This window comes from Peromyscus leucopus, chromosome 1 (genome assembly GCF_004664715.2).
Source record: "Peromyscus leucopus breed LL Stock chromosome 1, UCI_PerLeu_2.1, whole genome shotgun sequence".
In the NCBI taxonomy this organism is placed as follows: Eukaryota; Metazoa; Chordata; class Mammalia; order Rodentia; family Cricetidae; genus Peromyscus; species Peromyscus leucopus.
The window spans coordinates 16,602,701-16,624,865 of NC_051063.1; the positions used below are offsets into that span (position 1 = coordinate 16,602,701).

The 22,165-nt window shown below is 39.9% G+C and overlaps 1 protein-coding gene across 43 annotated transcripts in view; it reads left to right on the plus strand.

The window, feature by feature from the left end:
• The window catches only part of Trpm3 (transient receptor potential cation channel subfamily M member 3), an 834,738-nt gene that overhangs the window by 698,931 nt on the left and 113,642 nt on the right, over positions 1-22,165 (plus strand). For all 43 annotated transcript variants that reach the window (XM_028894749.2, XM_028894795.2, XM_028894968.2 and 40 more), the window contains one exon: positions 15,550-15,622. In XM_028894749.2, coding sequence (XP_028750582.1) covers positions 15,550-15,622 — 73 coding nt within the window. The remainder of the gene's footprint in view (positions 1-15,549; positions 15,623-22,165) is intronic.

A 22,165-nucleotide genomic window follows, 5' to 3' on the forward strand; every position in this document is an offset into this window, starting at 1 on the left:
GGTATAGTCAATGTGAAGCATTACAGAGTTGACCCCAGAGATGGCTGGCTTCTGTGCTCTGCTGTTATATAGAGAATGGGCTTGATGAAGAGGCAAGGAAGGAAGGAAGCAAGGACACTGCTTAATGGGGCTGCTACAATAACCTAGGAGAGAGGACTGTAGCTTGCACCTGGCAACGGTGGGCATTGGCCAAATCCTGGATTCAGTATAAAGGTATCAAACCCATGGATAATACTCACTAATGGTGATAGCTACATTGGCAAACATTCTTCTTGAGACTTCCCATCAAGCCATCAGGGAGGTCCAGTTAATTTTTTACATGTGACATAGAAAATAAAAGCAATACAAGTAGCAGGAGGCTGTGGGGCTGTATGTCCGTATTGACACTAGGAAAGGAGAGAGATCACTCTGGCTTCCAGAGAAATAATAAAGCTGATAGACTAAATTGTTCTTTCTTTAAATCAATTCCATCTGAGCTTGAAAAAATAGAAAAGTTTTCAAAACAAGGTTCACTGCAGGTCAGGATAATGTGGCTCCCGACTAATAGTCCCTTTCACCCCTGAACGAATGGCGCACTCTTCCTTTGTTGGGCCAGAAAATGCAGTTTCGTGTGAAGGCTTCTTTCTCCCACCAGCTTCCTTTTTAATTTACCAAGCTGGTTTCAGGGGGAAGCCAACTGGGGCTACATTTTGTTGCCTTTTGTATTTCCATTCAGTCATGTGAAAAAAGGACCCCCCAGCCCCCGCTTGCTTCTCATTCTTCTCCAGTGCCTCTAGAAAAAAAGCTGCGGAGGAAGCCAAGTTGAAATAAAACACTGCAAAAAAGGAAGAGAAAAAAAACAACAGTGTCTCCAGGCCCAGCATTGTGTAAATAAACAAGGGACAGTCTCTGCCCATGGGACTGAAGCCAGGCACACAGGACCAGATCAAGGCAGGGGAGGGTCTGGCTGGATTTGATTCCAGTAACTGGCCTTTGTGATTTTCTCATGTATTTGCTCTCTGTTATTTGTCTTTGTTTAAGACAATAATAAACATGCAATGATATAATCATATAGCTCCATTTACAAATGCTTTCAAATATATTAACTAAGCAAACAAAACTTGGGATTATCTTGGGGCAAATACACACTCCACAAAGTCCAGGCACTAGCCTCACACATCCATCACCCATGAGCTTCTAATCATCCACAAGGCCAGGAAGGTTTGCTTCTTACTATCTCTAATAATAGGAATACTATTTCTCATAGTCTATACTTTTCAGATACCACATACATAGCCATAGTTAAGCTGACCCAATTGGGTTCAGGCAGGGCTGACCAGGATCTGATGCTTAGCATTGGGTCACAGTGTGGGTGTGTCTTTGCAATATTTCTTACCCAGAGCCCAGGTACAGTTCCCTCCCAATGTCCCCAGTCACACCAGTAAAGACATCCCATGCTCAGTGCCTCACCTTAGAGGAGCTCAAATCTCAGTAACTCTGCACTCACTTTGCTTGTAGATTTGCAGGTTAATCATGAGCAATACAAACATTCAATCTGGGATTTTACTGTAGCAAGGTCACAAGAGTACAGTCTCCAGTGTGCCTCAGCCTTTCTTAACTGCATGACCTTCCATACATTTTCAAACTGTGAAATAGGGTCAGTGATAATAACTAGTGATGGGTATTTGTGAGCCTGGCTGAAGTCATGATGGTGACATGCATGCAGTGTTTGAGACATTGCAAATGCATAATGAACAATCATTGGTAGTACCAATGTAATGCTGCCAGAGTCTCTGCGTTGGGATAGGAAAATTGTCACAGTCACCAAGATGGGCATGCAAGAAGTAATGCATGAGTTCTGTCTCAAATAGCAAAGATCTGAAAGTCAGACAGAGTTTTTGGATAGAGTAAGCCATTAGAGAGAAGAGAGAGGGATATGGGAAACCTGAAAGGAGAGCAGAGGGAGGGGAATTGCCATGACCCACACCCATGCCTGATGGTAGAAACTGACTCCACATCAAATTGTGCAGCAATACTGAGATGAAGAGTTGTCTCCATTTTACTCATATAGGAAGGTACTGAAGCTCAGAGAGGGACCATGGGTGACACAAGGTATGCATCTATTAGCTGGCATCATCCCCTCCTCAGTCCACCTTGTTCAAAGTCCATGTTCTGCTCATGGTCTGTCATCTCAAGAGAACACAGACTTTGCTGCCTTAGGTATTGGGAAGGAATAGAGCCAGACTGTGTGCATGCCAGTATTCACAGTGGAGAGTCCTTGTCCCTGGGCACAGATGGGGCAGTATGAGCTGAAGAATGGCAAGCTTTTCTGAGTGGAAGAAGGATTGTCACATGCCAGCATGAGCTGCCATCAACAATATGATTTTTGTGGCAGAGAACAAGATTATGGAATCATCACACAGCACCATAATGGGGGGGGGAGATGTTTAAACCAAAAATTTCCCTAAACCATTGAACAGACTACATAAGACAGCAAATGTGATTTTTTCAGTTGGTACCACCCATCAAAATCAAGATTTCTTCTTCCAGTTTTGTTGGGGAATTAATGTATCAGATAAGAGGTTGTACTGGGATATCCCGGTGCTTATTTTTTGCCATTCTGAGAACAAACAAAGATGTATAGCCTCTAGGGCAAAAGAGAGCCCCAGCGACCACCGGTCAAACTTATTTGGTTCTGAGACATAAAAACATTATGCCAGGACCCTTCAGCACTGGACATTTGCCAAACTAAACTAACCTCATCCTGCAAACAATAGAGAGAAAAACCATGAACCCTGGCTAAAGGTGGAGACCCAAGCTGAAGTAAGTTTTTTTCTTCCCAAGCATTTCACCTAACCAATCTTTTAGGCTCTGAAGGAAATGTTATTTAAGCAACTCTCCTGTCCAGTGCTCTACTGGATATGGTAAAAGCCTCCCTAATAGAAATCAAAGACCCTGCCCTCAGAGAGCCTTCTATGCCCCACCTTCAAGACATTTTTCTCTGGTGTTCCTTAATGTTGGACATGGAAGAAGAAATGAAATATATACAGAAATGTATATTAATTTATATTCTCAATCTCCTTAGTTTCAAAGTTCCCTTGCTTGTTCAGTCTTGGGGTTGTTACTACCCAAATCTGAAAAGTGGGGCTGACCCAGTAATAGGTGGGCAGATTCCCAGAGAGGCAAACTAAGGTCATCTGGTATACCCAACTTGAAAACTGTCACTAGTGCTGTTACCAGGGATCTGGACTACCTTGAAGAGAGAAGTGAGAATCTGCTCTGTCTGGAGCACTTCATAGTGCCTTTGTGATATCTCTCACCTAGTGACAATGTCTCAAAGAAGTGTTTTTACTAAAGAAATGTGTGATGTCATGGGAAATATGACAGAAAAACAAGGGAAGAAAGATGTGGTTCTGTCCTGTTTGATAAAAAGGGTAGGGAAAAAACAGCTACAAAAAAAGGGCAGAAAAATTGTTGTAACTCAATAAGAAGCACATACGGCGTTAGACTAGGGCACATCTGTGGTCCTGGGTATTACTCCCAGGAGATATTTATACCTATTTTTAAACATGTGTGGAAGAACTGCACATGAATCCAGCAATGCTCTTTCCTGAAATGGAAAATACTACCTTGGGTCAAATTAATTTTTATCCATCTGGTTGGCTGACAAGATATAAATAACACATTTCTTTATTCTTTATTTTTCATTCTGTCATGAGATATACAAAGAACTCCTGGAAATGTGACTGCAGGTCCTATGACATCTGTCCCATTAGCATTCAGTGAGGCACAGGACACATTTATATAAGTGAACATGGAAATATCAGTCATCAGGAAAAGAACTGAAAGAAGGAGACAGTAGATGACAGACTGCCATCTAGTCCCCACCCTCTAGAAGGTGGGGGCTGCATGAAGAGTTGCACCCCACCCTACACTTTACCGTCATCACAGAAACAGCTGAGAAGTTTTGTCCTGCCTTCCTACATGTCATTTTAGGATGGGAGCACTCTCTTTCAATGACGAATGATATGCCAGTCATAAGTTTGAAAAGGCTTGGGTGAATTACTGACCCATATTTTAAATTTTTCTTACTGTGATGTGACTTATGTCCTGTTTAAAAAAAACAGTCCCTGTTCAGTGTGATAACTGAATGATTTCACTTGCACATGCCCAGTTATATTAACCAGAATGGACTAAAGACCCTAAGCAGTCTTCAGAGAGCTGAACAAAAAATCAGGCATGTCAAACTGGGAGAGAAATAAGAACTGAAGCTCCTCCTGGTGGCTGGCAGTAGTGAAGACAAGCTCTAATCCAGCTTGCTTTTCAACAGAGGCAGGGGTTTGTTCTCCAGTATCATTTTGGAACCAGCCCCTTTCCCTTGGCTTTTATTGATGGGTTTGGAGTGTTAGCACAGCAAATCAGGGTCAAAGACAACACAAGCTTCCTTTGACTTCAACCCACTTTGATGTTAAGACTCATCTCTAGCTAAGACAAGTTGTAGCCAAAGATCCACGTGTGTAAGAGTTTATTCTAAGGACTGTATGCTAAATACAGAACAAGATCCATACTCCAAACTTTAATCCTATCTCTATTCACAGAAGACATTTAGAAGCAATGCAATTGATTAACTATAGGGCATTGATTGGGAGAACTATAATATATCTATCAGAAAAATATCCTGCAAATATTAAAATTATATTCTTGAAGAGTTCTCAACAATCCATAAACAAATGTTAATTGAAAACATAGCATGTAAAATAATATTTCAAAATATGCTCCCTCCTATTTCTCTTCTGTGAAGAGAGAAGGGAAAAGAAAGAGAGGAACGAGGAGGGGAGGGGAAGGGAAAGAGACAAGAGGGGAGAAAAGGAAGCAGACAGGTGTGCAAGCATATTACCTTTATAAGAAGAAAACTACACCTTATTGGAGGTAGTAAGGAACCTGACCTCTTGACTACATTTATTGGAGGGAAAACCTCTAGTGTTTTGAAATTATGGAAGGATTAAAAAGGTTAAAAGGGAATCCAAGATTATAGTACAAAGTGTACCCATCTTTCTCCACCTCCCTTCATTAACTAACTGCCAAGTTGCTGTCTATAGGGTTCCTTGGGGTAACACAGAGGTGAACAATGATGTAGACATGACTGATTCTATAAGATAATTCTCTACTAAAAACATCCTAAGTAAAATTATGTATCAAAGGTCAAAAGGATGAAGCCCACAATGTAACAACACATCCTTTTTCAAAGTTAAAAAAAAAAAAAAACCACTTACCTATATGCAAATTTATACACAAAAGCTTTTTAGGACATGCTGGAATTATATTAGTGTTACCCAATTTCTGTCTCTGCAGCACTTTGTATTTAATGAGCTCAGCACAAAATATGAAGCTTGTTTAAAAATATTCCATGGATACTTAGCCCAGTATCCCTTCAGGATCCACAGGTCCCATAACCACAGGTTCAACCAGATGCAGACCAAAAATATTTGAAAAAAACTGCATCTGTGATGGACATGTACAGACTTAACTTCTTGTCATAGTTCACTGAACAATACAACCAAATCGCTATTTGCAAGCATCTGCACTGTAGTAGGTATTCATTTAGAGTTGATATAACCTGTGTGAAAGGTTATACATAGTCTAGATGTCACAATTCTGTTGAATCAAGGGGACCCGTGCATCTTCTGAGTGTGATACCCATGGAGGTACTGGGGTCAGCCCCCATGAACACTAAGGGATGGCTATGGCTCATTGGGAACTTGGTACAAGTAACTGAATCTGATACTAATAGTCTGATTTTAAATTTGCATTTCTGTCTCTAATTCTGTTTTGTTTTCCTATCTAAAATTATATTTGAATTTCCTCTGATATCCTTCCTTCTTGCACATTAATATTCATGTCCCTTACTAGACTCGGTCACTTTGACAAAGTGACGATTTTAGCAGTTTTATCAAAAAGTTCATCTTTCCAAAGGCTGGGGAATAAATGTCAAGTTTCAGGTTCCCAGTATTCTGTTCCTGATGGTTCATCATTCTCCCCCTGTACCAAGTCACCTCTGATAATGCCAGAAAGAAACATAAAGCCATTGTGTGCTTAGACGCATTTGATTGCCAAACAAGACTCCTGTTTTCCCTGGCAACAGCCTTTTATCATTCCATATTTTAATGAGCATATATTTTTGCATTTTTATTAATTATTCAATTGCTTCGAGTCATTTTAAATACTAGTGATTCATAGAGGAAATGTTATGATACCTGATGGACTTTAAAAGGCACTGGGCTGGAGACGTAGCTCAGTGGTAGAACACTTGTCTTGAACACTTGTCTTGTGTGTGCAAGGTCCTTGGTTTGATCCACAGCACTGTGAAAAATTAAATTAAATTAAAATTAAAAATAAGCTGGCAGTGGTGGCACATGCCTTTGATCCCAGCACTCGGGAGGCAGAGCCAGGCAGATCTCTGTGAGTTTAAGGCCAGCCTGGTCTACAGAGCAAGAGCCAAGACAGGCACCAAAACTACATAGAGAAACCCTGTCTCAAAAAACCAAAAAAGTAAAATAAAATAAAAGCCTGCATTGTGATGATTGAATTCCTGGGTCTAATTCGTCCCTTCTTCTGAAGCCTCTATAGAATTTAGTAATAATCAAACATGGAACATTTCAGAAATATGTTATGTCCTATGGGGAGGGTGATGGGGTATCTGTTTTTTATTTTTTGAGACAATGTTTTATCCTGTAGCTCAGGTTGGCCTGGAACTCATGGCAATCCTCTTACTTCAGCCTCCTGATACTGGGATTCCACCCTTTCCAGGTAGAATTTTTTCTTCTGTGGAAACTCTCATGTAGCATTTTAGTGCCCTTGAGTCTATTGTTAACATTATTATAGATGGGCTTTTGGAAACTGCAAGAATTTCCTTTGCTGATCATCTATTTGTAGTTATAGCATTTCTGTAAACTTCTCAGACACATTACAAACCATTTGTCAAACTCAGATGTCATCTCTCAAACAGCTAGCAGCAGGATATGAGTGTGAAGTGTTCCTTTCTATTTCTGATCGATTGAGCCACAGTGTCCTTGAAGCTTATGCCGGTTTTCAGTATAATATCATGGTTATTTTCATTTTCAAAAGCTCTACTCAGTATCTGTGTCTGTTTTCACAGATTTGATGCCCACTGTGACAGAAATATGTCACAAATTAAGCTGATAAATAGGTACTTGGACAGTGAGTCAGTTTAATTTTCCCAGTATATTCTTCCATACCTTTTTCCTGTTTGACCTGAGACTTAATGGATTTTAAAAATGGAGAGTCCATGATTAATTCAGTGACACATTCTCTATTTTGTTATTTTCACGGTGAGAAAAGGCCTGTTTATTTCCAAGAAAAAGGGGAATTGGGCCCCCTAAGTCATTTTATGTTTCTGCTGCATTTCTGTGTGGTATATTTTTACTTTGAGTCTTTTTCCTGTATTGAGTGTAGTCTAATATGCATGGAACCAAGGATTTAGACACCTTAGTGAAAGGCATTTGGGGGTATCTGGTGCTGCTGTAGCTCTCCAATTCTCTTATTTACACCAAGTCTTAGGAAACAATGCATTTGAGTCACACACCCTACCCTCCTTCGCATAAGACCTGTTCAATCTCGCAACCACAGCGCAGACCTATAGTTAGTTCAGCAAGGAAAGGGAAGAAATTCTGCTAAGAATCCTCTCAATGGACAAAAGCCGAGAAACCAAAACATAGTCTCAAAAAAGAAGCAGGTTGCCCCGCGCAGTGGGCTGTCTGGCATGTGGGCATGGGTTGTGGATGTGACGGTGGAGATGGTAACAAAGGGCATGACAACGAGTGGGCGGGCAGTCGGCAAGAGAGGTTCGAGAACAAGCTGGGAGCACAACGCCAGCAATGCATGCGTGAATGCCCTGCTAAGAATCTCTGCCTTCTACAGGGATGCAAGCCACTCAAAAAGTTAATTCGGAAGATTGCATGACCTAGCCTCTTGGGAAAGAAGCAGGGTATGAGAGACAGGATCAGAATCACCACAAAATGAAAGATGCTACAGGCTGAACCAAGGCTGTGAGGGCAGGAATAGAGAGAACAGAGTCGACAGGAGGCAGAAGCAACACCGTAGAGTACACTGCACAGCAGGGCATCCACATTGCACCTACTCCCTCATTTCCCATTGTCAGGATAGCAGCTCTGGAGAGCACGGATCTCATCTGCTCGCTTCACGACTGCATCCTCCACACTCGACAGACTGGGCAGAGAGGCTCCGCAAAGCAGCCCAGTGAATCGATATCACGCACGACTCGGGAGTGAGAAGTACAGTGACCAAATTTGTGACTTTTAAGAGGACACAAAATGAAAATGAAGGGAAGCAATGAAGCTGGTTGGCAGCCAGGTTGAAAGGGCAGAAAATAAAGAGAGAGTCTAAATTTCTTTCTTTCTTTCTTTTTTTTTTTTTTTTTGGTTTTTTCGAGACAGGGTTTCTCTGTGTAGTTTTGGTGCCTGTCCTGGCTCTTGCTCTGTAGACGAGGCTGGCCTCAAACTCACAGAGATCCACCTGGCTCTGCCTCCCAAGTGCTGTGATTAAAGGCGTGTGCCACCACCACCGGGTGAGTGTAAATTTCTAAACTCCACTTCTCTTTCATATGAAACCCGTAATTTTATCTAAGCTCAGGTAGTTTGTCCATAAGAAAGATGAATGTGGAGGAAAACGTTTTTTTAAGGAAAGGGTTTCCACATTTGTTCTTTGGAACTGGTAAACTGGGTTAGTCTTCCTGTATCCCATAATGCTTTTAAAGTGTAAGCAGTCATGGCAGACAAGTGCTGGAGTTAGCGTTAGTGTTCATGTTGAAAATGTCAATGTTATAGTAAGTAAAAGAAAAAAATCAGCCTTTGCTAATTATCTATAAAATAATTAGGGTAATTCTATTTATTTTACATTTTCTATTACACTTATGTTTTTGATAAAGTGAGACACATGAGTATCTCCTATTCTGCCCCTCAAATGACAAAAGGAGACAAACGAAACAAAATATAAATATACTTTTAAAATGTTTTTCTTTTCTGCTTAGCATGTAGGTAGAGAGAAGAGGATACTATGTGAAGGAACAAGAATTTTTTTCAGTAACTTCTGAATTAAAAACAAGAAACTAGGCTGGGCATGATGGCACATGCCTGTAATCTCAGCACTCGGGAGGCAGAGGCAGGTGAATCTCAGTGAGTTTAAGGCCAGCCTGGGCTACAGAGTGAGTTACAGGACAGCCAGGAATGTTACACAGACAAACCCCATGTCAAAAAAAAAAAAAATAAAAAAGAAAGAAAGAAAAAAAAAGAAACTAGAGTTTCAAAATCATTACAGGAGAAAAGCACATACTGTAAAGTTAAATGTTCTTTTCAGATATCATGAGAATTAAAATACACAAAGGAAAGAGTGAAGACACTATAGACAAAATCAGGGCAGCAAATGAAGGGACTTTCCCTCGGAGCAGCTAGGCCAAGAAATTTTGCTCTGCAAGCTTTATCCTACAGATGCACACCCCTCATCCCCATGTGCATGAGGATACTCACTGGAACAATGTTTACTTACAAGTGGCAGATGATGGAAATCTGCCTTGGGATAGTGGCTAAATTTACTACAGTCCACACATATAATGAAACATTAGATCGATAGCAAGTCATGATGCCTACCTCTGCAGCACAGAGCACTGTTCTTCAGCTGCCAAGCGGAGAAGCAGAGTATAGAATAGCCTCTAAAGCTGTCGATACTGGAAGTGGTAGAAGACGGCTTGATGCAATTAATTTTCACATTTTCATTTCAAATTTTAGTAGTTTTAGAACAGTGATAACAATCTAACATCTCAGGTCAGTCAAAGGAAATTATAATATAAAACATGTCTTTGGAGTCCCCAGCTCTCCTTGGAGGTCCTTTGGTGTCTTCTGAAGGCTCCCTTACTGAAGTCCCAGGTCCCTGTGTTCTTCAACACCAGCATTCCAGGATGCCACATGGACAAGGAAGCAATCATGCCCACACTTTAGTTAGAAAAAAAAAAAGTCCACAAAGCACTTGCATGACAATCTCAAACTCCTTGATAACAACACCATGCACCTCTACAAGCCTCTCGCATATACCCCTTAGAAACTTCTCACTCATCTGTTCCCCTCCCCCAATCCACATCTGTTGCTATGAAAACCTGATAAGTGTACATTTCAGGGTAAATTTAACATGCCAGTTTAGTGCATCAGGAGGGTTTCCATCTGAAATGTGATCTCCAATTATGCAGTGAGGTTTAGGCATTGGAAAGATGAGCAGGTCAGATGTGCAAAGAATCGCATTTGATATTGCATTTTTTCATTGTTTTAAATAATGAGCTCAAATGCTACCCTGAATTCCTTATCTTGCCATCAGTTAAATGTTTAACACATGATGTCTTTCAGGCCATCCAGCCCTGGAGTTAACTTAAACAATTAGCCAAATTACCACTTCACCCCTCAGGTTCCTTCTCCAGCAGGATGCAAATTTTCTCCTGTTCCAGCATCCCTTCTTAAGTTCAGAACATGGTGCAACCACTTTTCATCTCCCACCTGGAATCTATGAGGTCATCAATAATGTTAGGTTCAATATCCAGATGGCTATGCAGAAGGAGATCCTGTATGAAAACCTAAATCAGCACACACCTCCTCCTGGAAGCCCCTACCAGAGATCCAGCTGTGACCATAATTCAAATATACCACATAGATGGGTTTTGTTTGGTCATTTTTCTTATTTTTATTTCAAGTACCTATGAAGGTGTCTTAGTCTTTTATCTCTGTGATAAATACCTGAGGGGGAAAAAATTAAAGGAGATATTTACTTTACCTCATTATTTCAGTCCATGCTCAGCTGGCTGTATCATACACAATTTATTTCCTATGTAAGTGAAAATAGGCAAGTATTATTACTATCCCACTTATAGACAGAGGAGACTGCTGTGTGCAGCAGCGTGCAACAGTAACTCACCATGGAGATTCAGATAACCTTTTGGGTGTCTAACATAGCTTTCTCTTCATGGAAATTAAGTATCTCCATTATTTGTTAAGCACTCTTTGGAATGCTTCCTCTATCCCAGAATGTGCACAATGTGCCCAAAGTCACACAGAGGACCTAAATGCTATAGTGACAGAACCAAAGTCCATATGCCGGGTGTCTGTCCACTGTTCACATGAAGCTTTGTGACAGTCACACATTCCTAGTGCCAAATCCATGGTCAGCTGTCCTCCACCAATGCTGAAATATGCTTTTATCACTTGTTTTGTGCAAGGCTATCATCTGATTTATTAAGTGGCTCTATGATCAGCTTTGAATAGCTATTTAGGAGTTCTAGGCATGGATAATTAAGCCTTATTAATTTTTCCATCTAATCTAAATATTCATAGCAATGATTTGTTGATTGTGTATTTTGTATGTTCATCTTTATGTAGATGGACACATTTATTTTTATATAAAATGAGGAATTGCAGATAGTGTATTTGAAAATACATATCACTATTCCTGACACATAGAAAATGCACCCCCCCCAAAAGAAAAAAAAAACAAAACAGGACTTTGTCTGTCATAGTCCACCCAGGCTGCTTTAACAAAATACTATAACATAGGTGTCTTATACATAGTGGAAATTTACTTCCCACAGTTCTGATAATAAGAAGTCCAGAGTCAAGGTGCTGCAGATGTAGAGGCCACTTTCTGGTTCCTAAGTGGCACCTTCTGACTGTGTCTTCACATAGTAAAGGAATGGGGTAGTTCTCTATGGGCTCTCTTATAATGATACTAATTTATAGCAATCATTAATCAAGACCTAAAATCCTGTATCCTATAGCCATCACACTGGCCTTAGATTTCAACATAAGGGTTTAGGGAAGTCAACCAATAAAACCATGGGTGGGACATGGAAGGAGGGTTATTATATGGCACATTCAGATAAAATAAGCATAAATGAAGTGCCATGCTCCATAAGGAGGACATATTTCAGTAGACTCCAGGCATAAAAAAAGTCATAGAAGATTACCTAATCAAAGCACATAACAGCTAGGATCAATAGCTCTAAAATAACTATTTTTAGAACATGTTTGGACAGTTCTAAATTTTAAAATGTGGCATATATTTTTAAAACTACTTTGAAAAACACATGCAACACAAAAATAATATGTGAATGTATATGACCTGTACTTTTATATTGATTTTGGGAATAAATCTAAGAATTTAATTATATGAGAAAAAAATCTTTAGCTATTAGGATATTCTCCTGTATTTTATATAAATTTTTATACATTTTTACATATTGAATCCATCTGTAATTTTGTATGTGTGATTTGTGAGGTAGAAAAGAAATTCAGATTTTTAAATGGAAATACACAGTGTCCCAGCATCACTTATTGTTCAGGACAGAGATTCAAACCCACGGTCCTAGGTATCAAGGGAGCCGAGGCCACAGATTGTGACTTTGAAACCAGCAGCATAGCATGACCCTATACTAAAGAAAAAAGAGGAGAGCAAAAAAGGGGTGAAAGAAAGGAGAAGAGAAGGGAGAAAACAAGTGTCTTCCTCCCCCCTGACTTCCAATGACCCTTTTGTCTGGCTACAAATGTTCACACGTGTGTAGGAATGTCCCGGGTTGTATTCTAGCTCACACATGTGTAGGAATGTCCCGGGTTATAGTCTAGCTCATGTAGGAATGTTCCCAGGTTGTATTCTATTTCATAATTTACTCACTGCTCCCAATTCCAAAATCATACTGCTTTTAAATTCTGTGATTTGGTAAATCATCCTAAGACAATTATGCCTGATTATGAAGATTTGAATTCTAGAATCACTCTATCAAAGCCACAAAACCACTTTTGGGGTTTTTACTGAAATTACAACCAACTGTAAATTCAGTTAGTGAACAGTGGCCTATTTTTTTGTTATAATTTGCTAAAGGCATTTATTTTTTTAATTAAGAAAAAATTTTTATTTGTTTTACATACTAAAGATCCCCCTCTTCCATCCTCCTGCCCCTCTAGCCTCCCCGTCCCAACACCCCCCCCCCCCGCCGCCCCATTCCCTCCTACAAGAAGGTAAGGCCTCCCATGGGGAGGTACATTTAGTAGAGGCAGGTCCAAGCCCCTCCCCATTCCTCAAGGCTGTGTGAGGTGTCCCATCATAGAAGTGGGCTCCAAAAGGCCTGCTCATGCATCAGGGATAGATTCTGATTCTACTGCCAGGGCCCCCTTAAGCAGATCATGCTACACATCCATCTCGCTATGTAGAGGGCATAGTCTAGTCCCATGCAGGCTCCACAGCTGTTGGTCTAAAGTTCATGAGTTCCCACTAGTTTGGTTTGGTTGTCTCTGTAGGTTTCCCCTTCATGATCTTGATGCCCCTAGCTCATAGAATCCCTCTTCTCCCTCTTCGACTGGACTCCTGGAGTTCATCCTGGTGTTTGGCTGTGGATCTCTTATTAATTGTACTTTCTGATTGGTTAGCTAAGGGTGTGCATCATTTTGCAAACTTCCCTGTCCTTCAGCAAAGTTTATACTTTCCCATTATAATCTTCACTAACTCTTTATGAAGATGGCAAGAAGATTCCTTGAAATAGATTAAGCCTTGCTCTGTTACAAAAATCCTTCACTAAGTTTTTCACGCAAATTTTTGCTCCAAAACCATCCTTTAGTTCATCCCTGCTAGAAACCAATGATATTTAACCACAAATCACTGCCATCTCCAACAACCAGTTGGAGTATGAATGAGGTACCCTTTCCTGAGTTATTCACTAATGAGTCCTACTCTTCCCTGGGACATGTGTCCTTCTGCCCTTTCTTCTTCTTCCAGTTGAATTCTACCTCTAAAACACATTGCCCATGCCACGTGCTAAAGCTGCTTGTCTTTGCCTTTTAATCCTAGAAACTTTCTCTCTGTAGTCAGCATTCTACAAAGCAGAAAAACAAAGTCATCTGAGGAGACTCACTTCTCAGGGCACACAATAGAAACAAATTCTGTGCTGCACATCAATATGGATGCCAGTGTTTCCTGTGTGCCCATCAAAGATCCCTCCTAGAAACATAAACCTGGGCCTTTGGTGAATGCATGCAAATAACATTTCTTGGGACTTTCTTTTAATGTCAGCAAGTTTAAGGTTATGAGGGGAATTCTTCAGTGTCATGAAAGTAGATATTATTCCCAATCGCTAGTTCATGGCAGCAGTAACAATTGTTAGTAAAAACATCTCCTTTAGAATGAGTCTCCCAGCTCTTCCTTTTGCCAACAGTCAAGTCTCAGGGAAGAATTAGTTCCTCGATGATGTTTCCTCTCTCTCCTTCCTGTTATTCTTCCCCAGAGACTGGGTTTCTCTCCTATATTACCAAGGGAAAGATGTTACTTTACTGCCTTCTGCCCATTTCTTACCATCTGGATATAGTGCTAGATTATTCTAAAGGATATGCAAAGTCATTGAGAGGGCTGAACAGTGATATGCATCCCAATGTCAAAACCCTTGGATGATGTCTTAATTAAGGTTTTTATTGCTGATAAAAAAAATACCATGACCAAAAGCAACTTGGTGAGGAAAGGGTTTATTTCAGGTTGCAAACCCCAGATCACACTCCATCACTGAGTAAAGTAAGGGCAGGAACTCAAGACAGGAACGTGGAGGCAAGAACTGAAGCAAAGACCACAGAAGAATCTTGGCTTGCTCCTCCTGGCTTGCTCCTCTGCCTAGTTTCTTTTTATTTTTTATTTATTATTATTTTATTTTGTATATATTAGTGTTTTGCATACATGTATTTCTGTGTACCATGCATGCTTGGTGCCTACAGAGTCCAGAAGAGGTTGTCAGGTCCTTGGAATTGGAGATACAAACACTTGTAAGCTCATGTGGGTGCTGAGAATTAAAATTGATTGTCTAGAAAAGCAACCAGAGCTTTTAACCACTGACCCATCTCTCCAACTCCAGAAACCTACTTTATTGTATACCCCAGGACTACCTGCCCAGGAATGTACTGTGCACAGTGGCTTGGGTCCTTCCACATCAATCATTAATCAAGAAAATACCCCACAGACTCATCTACAGGACAATCTTATAGAGGCACTTTCTCGGTGAAGAATCCTTCTTCCTGGATATGTCTAGCCTGTGTCAAGTTGACAAAAACCAACCAACATAGATGATTGCTAAGGAGTAAGTGTAGAAATGGTTATAGTGCACATATGTGCACAGGCAGTGGACCATTTTCTACAGAACATAGTGGCCAGCTATCTTTAAGCACAGTTCCTCACTCATGGTTGTGTTACAATTTACATATTTTGTGAATCCTGAAAGTCTTGCTTGATAACCACTATCCATACAGTGGTGTAAGATAGTCCCCACTTGGAGACTATTGACACATCTCTCTTAATGAATGGCAGAGCCCACTCCTCTAATTCTCATTATGTATGTATGCTTGCCCTATGGTTAAGATCCTACTTCAGAGACAGTGAAATAGTAACTGCTCAGAAGTGGTTTCATTGATTTGAGTTCTATCTGGAGGAAAAACGTGTTGTTAATTGTCTCCTTGTCTCAAATTGCAGATCACAGTATTTCGAATGGGATCAGAAGGCCACCAGGACATTGATTTAGCTATCCTGACAGCATTACTCAAAGGTAAGAGTTCCTCTATCCACATAATACAGAAAGTAATTTAAATGGATTAACACCTTATGTCTCCTATTAATGGACATAACCCCAAATGATTTTGTGTCACATCTAATTACTGACAGCCCAATGACCCATTGTGTAAGACACTGTTACCACTATTGAAGTCTTCTAATGCAGACATGTTGCATATGACTCAATTTGTTAAGTTGTGAATATGATATAACTCAGGTACATTGAATCATAAAAATTTAAATGAAAAATGTTAATGCAATATGTAAAATACTAAGTTATCTGAAGTTACTTAGTAATTATTATTACTTTATTTTCAAAGCCATCTACATGGATGTGGGTGTAGATGTGCATATTAAAATTAAATGTGTGTGTATATATTAAAATTAAAAGTCAAATGTCATTAAGAGGAAAGCAGAAAGAAATAAAAACTTAGCCTATACTCCTTGTTATAACTGAGCATCAGACAGAACTCTAAGGTCCCTGCTGAACATGCACAGGAATACTTGGGTTATTGGATTTTAATTTATAAGGTGGATATCTGTCCTACTCTCTAACCCCAGTCCTTCATAGATGTTTCACTCCCTGCCCTCACCCTTGGAGCCATATCCAAGTAAAGGCCAGTTTCCTCCAGTTTCCATAGATTAAATCTCCTCTTTAGTACACCTCGATAAGCAAATTATATTTGGCAAAACTGCTAATAAATTAATATTAACAGAATAAAGTTAGGACGGTTCAGTTCTCAAATAAACCATAAATGTTTCTGAATGTGGTTTTCAGTTGCAAACATCTGAGTCCTCACTTAGCTCCATGACTCATCTGCAGCAGCACTTATCACCTGGCTAGTCATTGCCTACCCATGACCTCCATAGACTATAAACTCAATGAGAGCAGAAAAACTGTCTTAATCATTCACCTTCTAGGCACTGTACTTAATTCCCAATTCATGCAGTAATCAGTTTTTGTTGGATAAAGAAGTGAATGGATTACTCAGCAATCCAGTGATAGAATCAGTGTTACATAATTCATAGTTAAAGGGGAAGTTACTTCATTCTCTGTCTCTAGTATATTACTCCTCTTTCACTATCGCTATTATCTTGAGGACTTAGTATGTGGCAGTGACTGTACCAAGCTCTTTACAACTATGGTAAACAATCACAGAGACAACTATGTGATGCAGGAATTAATTTAATCTCCTTTTGCCAGTTCAGTAATAAACGCTACAAAGGTGAAGTAACCTGCTGAATAATGAAAACTAATTATTAGGCCTGGACCTAGGTCCACCATACCTGACTTCTCACTACAACATGAGACCCTTAGACAAACATGACAGCCAGGCTTCCCTGCCCACTCGCTGAGTGTCTATATGCAGTCACCAGACACCTGATCACATTTCAGGAGATTCCCAAGCCCTCATAGTGTGTGCTGTACCCCAGGTTGAACATTTCTGTAAGATGTTTCATTTCAACTACAAATATAAATGTTGGGAAGGAGAATTAACCGCATGAAGGGCCATGCTTAGACTGAGCCATAAGATACACTCTGGGCTTTATGCTACCTTTATCAGAGGCAAAGATAAAACTTTGATGCAAGAAACTCTGATATTTTCTATTCTCATATAAAGATAATGAGGAAAATAATAGCATCAGTAAGCAATGTTTGTTGAAGACTCACTATGTGCCCAGCACTGTAAAGAGCTTTTAGTGTATTCATTCATTGATTCTGCACAATAGTGAGCCTACCGGTTAATCACTTATAAGTAAGGAAGCTGAGGTATGGAGCCAGTCAGAGTGTGCCCAAGAGGAGCTGGCAGCGAATGGTTCAGTCCAAACCTGAGAGCTCATACATACACCAAGATATTCCCCATTCCATTGACAACAAATGCCATTAACAAATTTCATAGCAAATCGGAAGGGGGATCTAAGTATCAGTAAAAAAAAAAAAACATAGTGATCATGACTGCTCGATGAAAACATTTGTTTTTAACAATTTGTGAAACTAGAAATTATGCATCATCTTCAGGTTAGCCCAAGAATTCATTTGTCATACTGTAGAATACCTGTCTTCCAACTTTTTTTAGCATGATATTTTACAAAATGAAATACAGTTTACATCATAATCAAGTAGTTATACATATTGCACTTTGAAAAATTGAAATTAAGGTATCTGGGATGATATTTACATGGACAATAGGCAAGGAAATTGAATATTTTCTCTTTTAATCTATTTCCTGGATGCTGATTGTATTCTACTAAATTGATTTCATGGGTCATAAACCTGCAGCTTAAAAACTGCTGCTTTAGGAGATGAAAGAAAATTTTGATTGCTCTAAGAAATTAACATTTCTAATCACTATAATGAACATTATTTATGCAGCAGTTATGCTAACGGGAATTTGTGCCATTAAGTGATTATAGTGTGTCAACTCTATTTTGCAAAGACTTCTAAATGCCCCCGATATTGACCTACTTGATTTGGAAAGGGAATTGGGCATCTCTTTGGCTGACTTCTTTGATGATCAAGCATATATACATAATTACATCCATTTTAGATTTTTAAGCTTATTATATTTCTCCAATGTGTGTAGCCAAGACAGGTAATAGGCTTCCACTTAATTTTCACAATTACATTTAATTTTCAATTATGTAATGCACAGGGGTTATTTGTAAAGTCCAATTTTTATTCTGAGACATTTCTGAGAAAACCAGGAGTTAGATTGGAAGACAGCCAGGAAGCAAACCACTGCTCCCTAAGTCCACTGGGTAAAAAGGAAAAGCAGGTGGGGAACCAGGTGGCCATGGGGAAAATATGTCTTTGCTTCCCTTGTTTTTGAGCTGTTTAATTTTCTTGTGTTTGAATATACAGTAGTGAATTTCAGTCTTCTGAACTCACTTAAGCATTGCACTGGTAAGTGATAAAAGTGCCCACACCTTAGACAGATGTCTTTCCTATGAAGCATATTCAAATGAAGAAAAAGGGGGGACAAAGGAATGATGCTCTGGAGAGCCTGCAAAGCCAGGGTGCCTTCAAAGGGTAACATGGGTACTTCTGACAATAAGTGACATCACGTTTCCCTTCACACTGAGAATGATGGTCTGAGCCACTGGCTGTGTGTCTTCCCTCCCCTCACCCACTCTTCTCTCCCCACTACTCACACAGGGAGAAACCACAAATACAGCAGGTCCAGCTGCCTTGCAAAGCTTCAGATGCCAAATAAACCATTTTAACAAGAGAGCAAAGAATCACTATTTGTCAAAAGTATAAGCTGAAATTTGCTTTAACTGTACTCAGTGAACTATTTATACAATTAGAAATTATCTAAGTGACAGAAACATAATTTAAACCAGCTAAAGCAAAAATAAATTGGTAGATATTTGATTTGCCTGGCCAGACACTCTAGGTTTAAGCACAGTTCAGACAAAAGGAGAGCTAAGGCTCAACTTATGTCATCAAGGTCTGCCCTCCAGCCCCGAGCCTTTCTCCTATCCCTGGGTCACCAAGATAACCTCATCAGTGACAGGCTAGCACCCAACCAGCTCAGAAAATGCCAGTCAGAAAGATCCATCTTTCCTTGTAATTACAGCAGAGTCGTCCTAAGAAGAATGAGCACTTGCTTGATTTTGTAAGTGTCCATCTCTGAATTTATCACTGTCACAAGGGTGACAAAGGAGTCAAATAAATTCTGGACCTGGGACATGGGGCGGCTTATCCATGGCCAGAGTTATTACATTTATTTGGGGGAGGATGGGAGCCACATGTGAAGGTCTGAAAACAATTTTCAGAAGTCAGTTCTCTCCTACCATGTAGGTCCCAGAGTTTGAGCTCAGGTCGACAGGCTTGGCAGCAAGTGCCTGTTGAGTCCTCTTACCAACCCCCAAGTCTGAGCAACCCATGAAATGGAGATCCTATAGCCAGAAAGAGGAAAAGAAAGGGAGTCCAAAATGACTTTTAAAGACTGAAAATCTCCACAATTGTGTTAAAAGAAGTACTAAGGGTCAAAATGTACCAAACCTCATCAAATGCAATATCTAGAAACCTATAGCCTCAAATAAATGCACTATAGTTATATTATTCATTCAGTGCCAATGCATGGTGTACTCCAAAGTGTGTTTCATTCAGCAGACAAAACCAAGAACCAGGTCAAATGAATACTAACTGGGGTTCAAGCATTCATACAAACATATTCACAAAACTCACAGCAGATATTCCTAGTTATGCCACTAATTACTTATTATGTGTATTTATTATTATCAGTATTACAGTCTTCAGTTCTAATAGTCTATACTTGATCATTGCTAATATTTTGAAGAAAATTGTATACTTACCATCTTTTCCCCTAAGACCAAAGCTTATTACTTAGGGGGAAAAAATGATCCTATAAAGGTCAAAGTATTCCAAGTGTTCTTCACTTCCTCCTCCCACCTCGAGCCCCACTACCACCCACTCCACAGGGCACTTATGACAGGGAGGGCATGACACCTTATAACAGCAAGACTTGTGGACACATTCAAACATCACTCTTCCTTGACTGGAACACTTTTTGACCTCACCAAGCCCCAGTCTCCTCCTCTATGAATCTGAGATAATAACGGTAATCCTTTTGTTGTCATGGTAACCATCTTCATTGACAATGAGGGTAAAGCCCTTAATGATGTACCAGGAGAGGTCCCTTTAATACATGGTGGTCTGGCTGAAGATAAAGACCATGATGATGACAGACTAGAAATGAGGGGTCACATCTGTCTGCACATGTTGTGTACATGTGTACACAATTTCTACCACATAGGAGGAAGGTAATGTGTATCTGCTGGCCTGGTGGCACCTTTCTTGTGTGGGTTGATGTAAAGGACATCTGAGGAGGTTGCTCTGGATTCTCTCTGAGGCTGTCTCCCTGCCTTCCCTCATGATTCACATTTACTATATAGTCGTTTCCATTCAAAAGCAGGTTTTAAAAATTCCGAGGAGGTTTTGACCTTCCATGCTCAAACCCATCAGAATTATAACATGTTAAATATGAAAGACTCCATAAATTTCAAAGTATTCATTTAAGGTAAAATGAAGAAAACATCTAGTATACATATGGGGGTCCTGAATGTAGCATGAAGGAAGGAACCTAGAAAACGATGAAGCACAGACTAACCTACTTTCAAATAAAAATTCACTTATGGCAAGCTTATTCTCATGAAAAATTGAGAAGACTAAGAGCAATAACACGGTCTAAGGTAGACAGCAATTTCAGACACTCCTGTCTATCTCCACCAGGGAATGCTGTAGCTAGAGTTTTCCTGCCTGGCCCACAGTCAGGACAAATCTCTGTCACCCACCAGTCCCACAGCCGCTCAGACCCAACCAAGTAAACACAGAGACTTATATTGTTTAAAATGTTTGGCCTAATGGCTCAGGCTTCTAGCTATCTAGTTATTACATCTTAAATTAATCCATTTCTATAAATCTATACCTTGCCACGTGGCTCGTTGCTTACCAGCATCTTCACATGCTGCTTGTTATGGCGGCGGCAGGCAGTGTCTCCCTCAGCCTTCCTGTTCTCTCAATTCTCCTCTCTGTTAGTCCCGCCTATACTTCCTGCCTGGCCACTGGCCAATCAGTGTTTTATTTATTGACCAATCAGAGCAATTTGACATACAGACCATCCCACAGCAGAATGCTATAAAAGAACTCAAATACTTTTGTCTCTTTCATTCAGATAAAACTTTGTGATTCACAGAAAGTTTTCCATAGAAATTTTGTCATTAAATCTCCACAGCTCTTTGGAATGATTATCAGATAATTTATCTCCAAACTGGCACTTTTTTGGACATGAAAGTGGGAGGAACTGGTAATGATGGTGGTACCACTGGAATAAACCAAAGATGACCAGTCAGAATATTGGGACCCTAGCTACAAATGTCCCTGGTAATTACCAAGTTTCTAGAGAAAATGGATTCTGCTCAGGTGCTTGTATGCTGTGTGTATTCCCCCCTCCTCTTCCTCCCTCTCTCAACATCCAGCAAAATTTCTCACAAATAGCAGGAATTTAATAAATATTAGTGAAAGTCACATAAATAGCTCAGGTATAAACTATGGAACCCTTACCTGTAAAGGTCATTGGGGAGAGCTCTATCCTCTCAGGTCAATGACCAACAAATATGACATACTCCTCAGGGTGGCTGAAAAACTTCCTTCCATTCTCTTGCTCACCCCTGCCTTCTAGCTCTTAATTCCATGTCTTATTTCTTTTCTTTGTCAAAGAAATCAAAATGTGAAACTTGGCCCTTCCAACTTCAAAATGAAAACAAAAAAAAATGAAACTTACTTTACAGGGCATTTCATAAACTGTAGAGTTTTCTAGAAACAACCATGGATAGAAAAGAAGTTTACTTGTCGATAACACAAATGACCTCAAACTGAATAGCATCTCTAAGATTGACATTCTTAGGTACTTTACCCAGGACTCCCTGTGGCCCCTCCATGTGACTTCCCAGGATCACAGCATCTCTCAGGTTCCAACACTCCTGCTCACATTGCTTGCTTGCTTTTCAC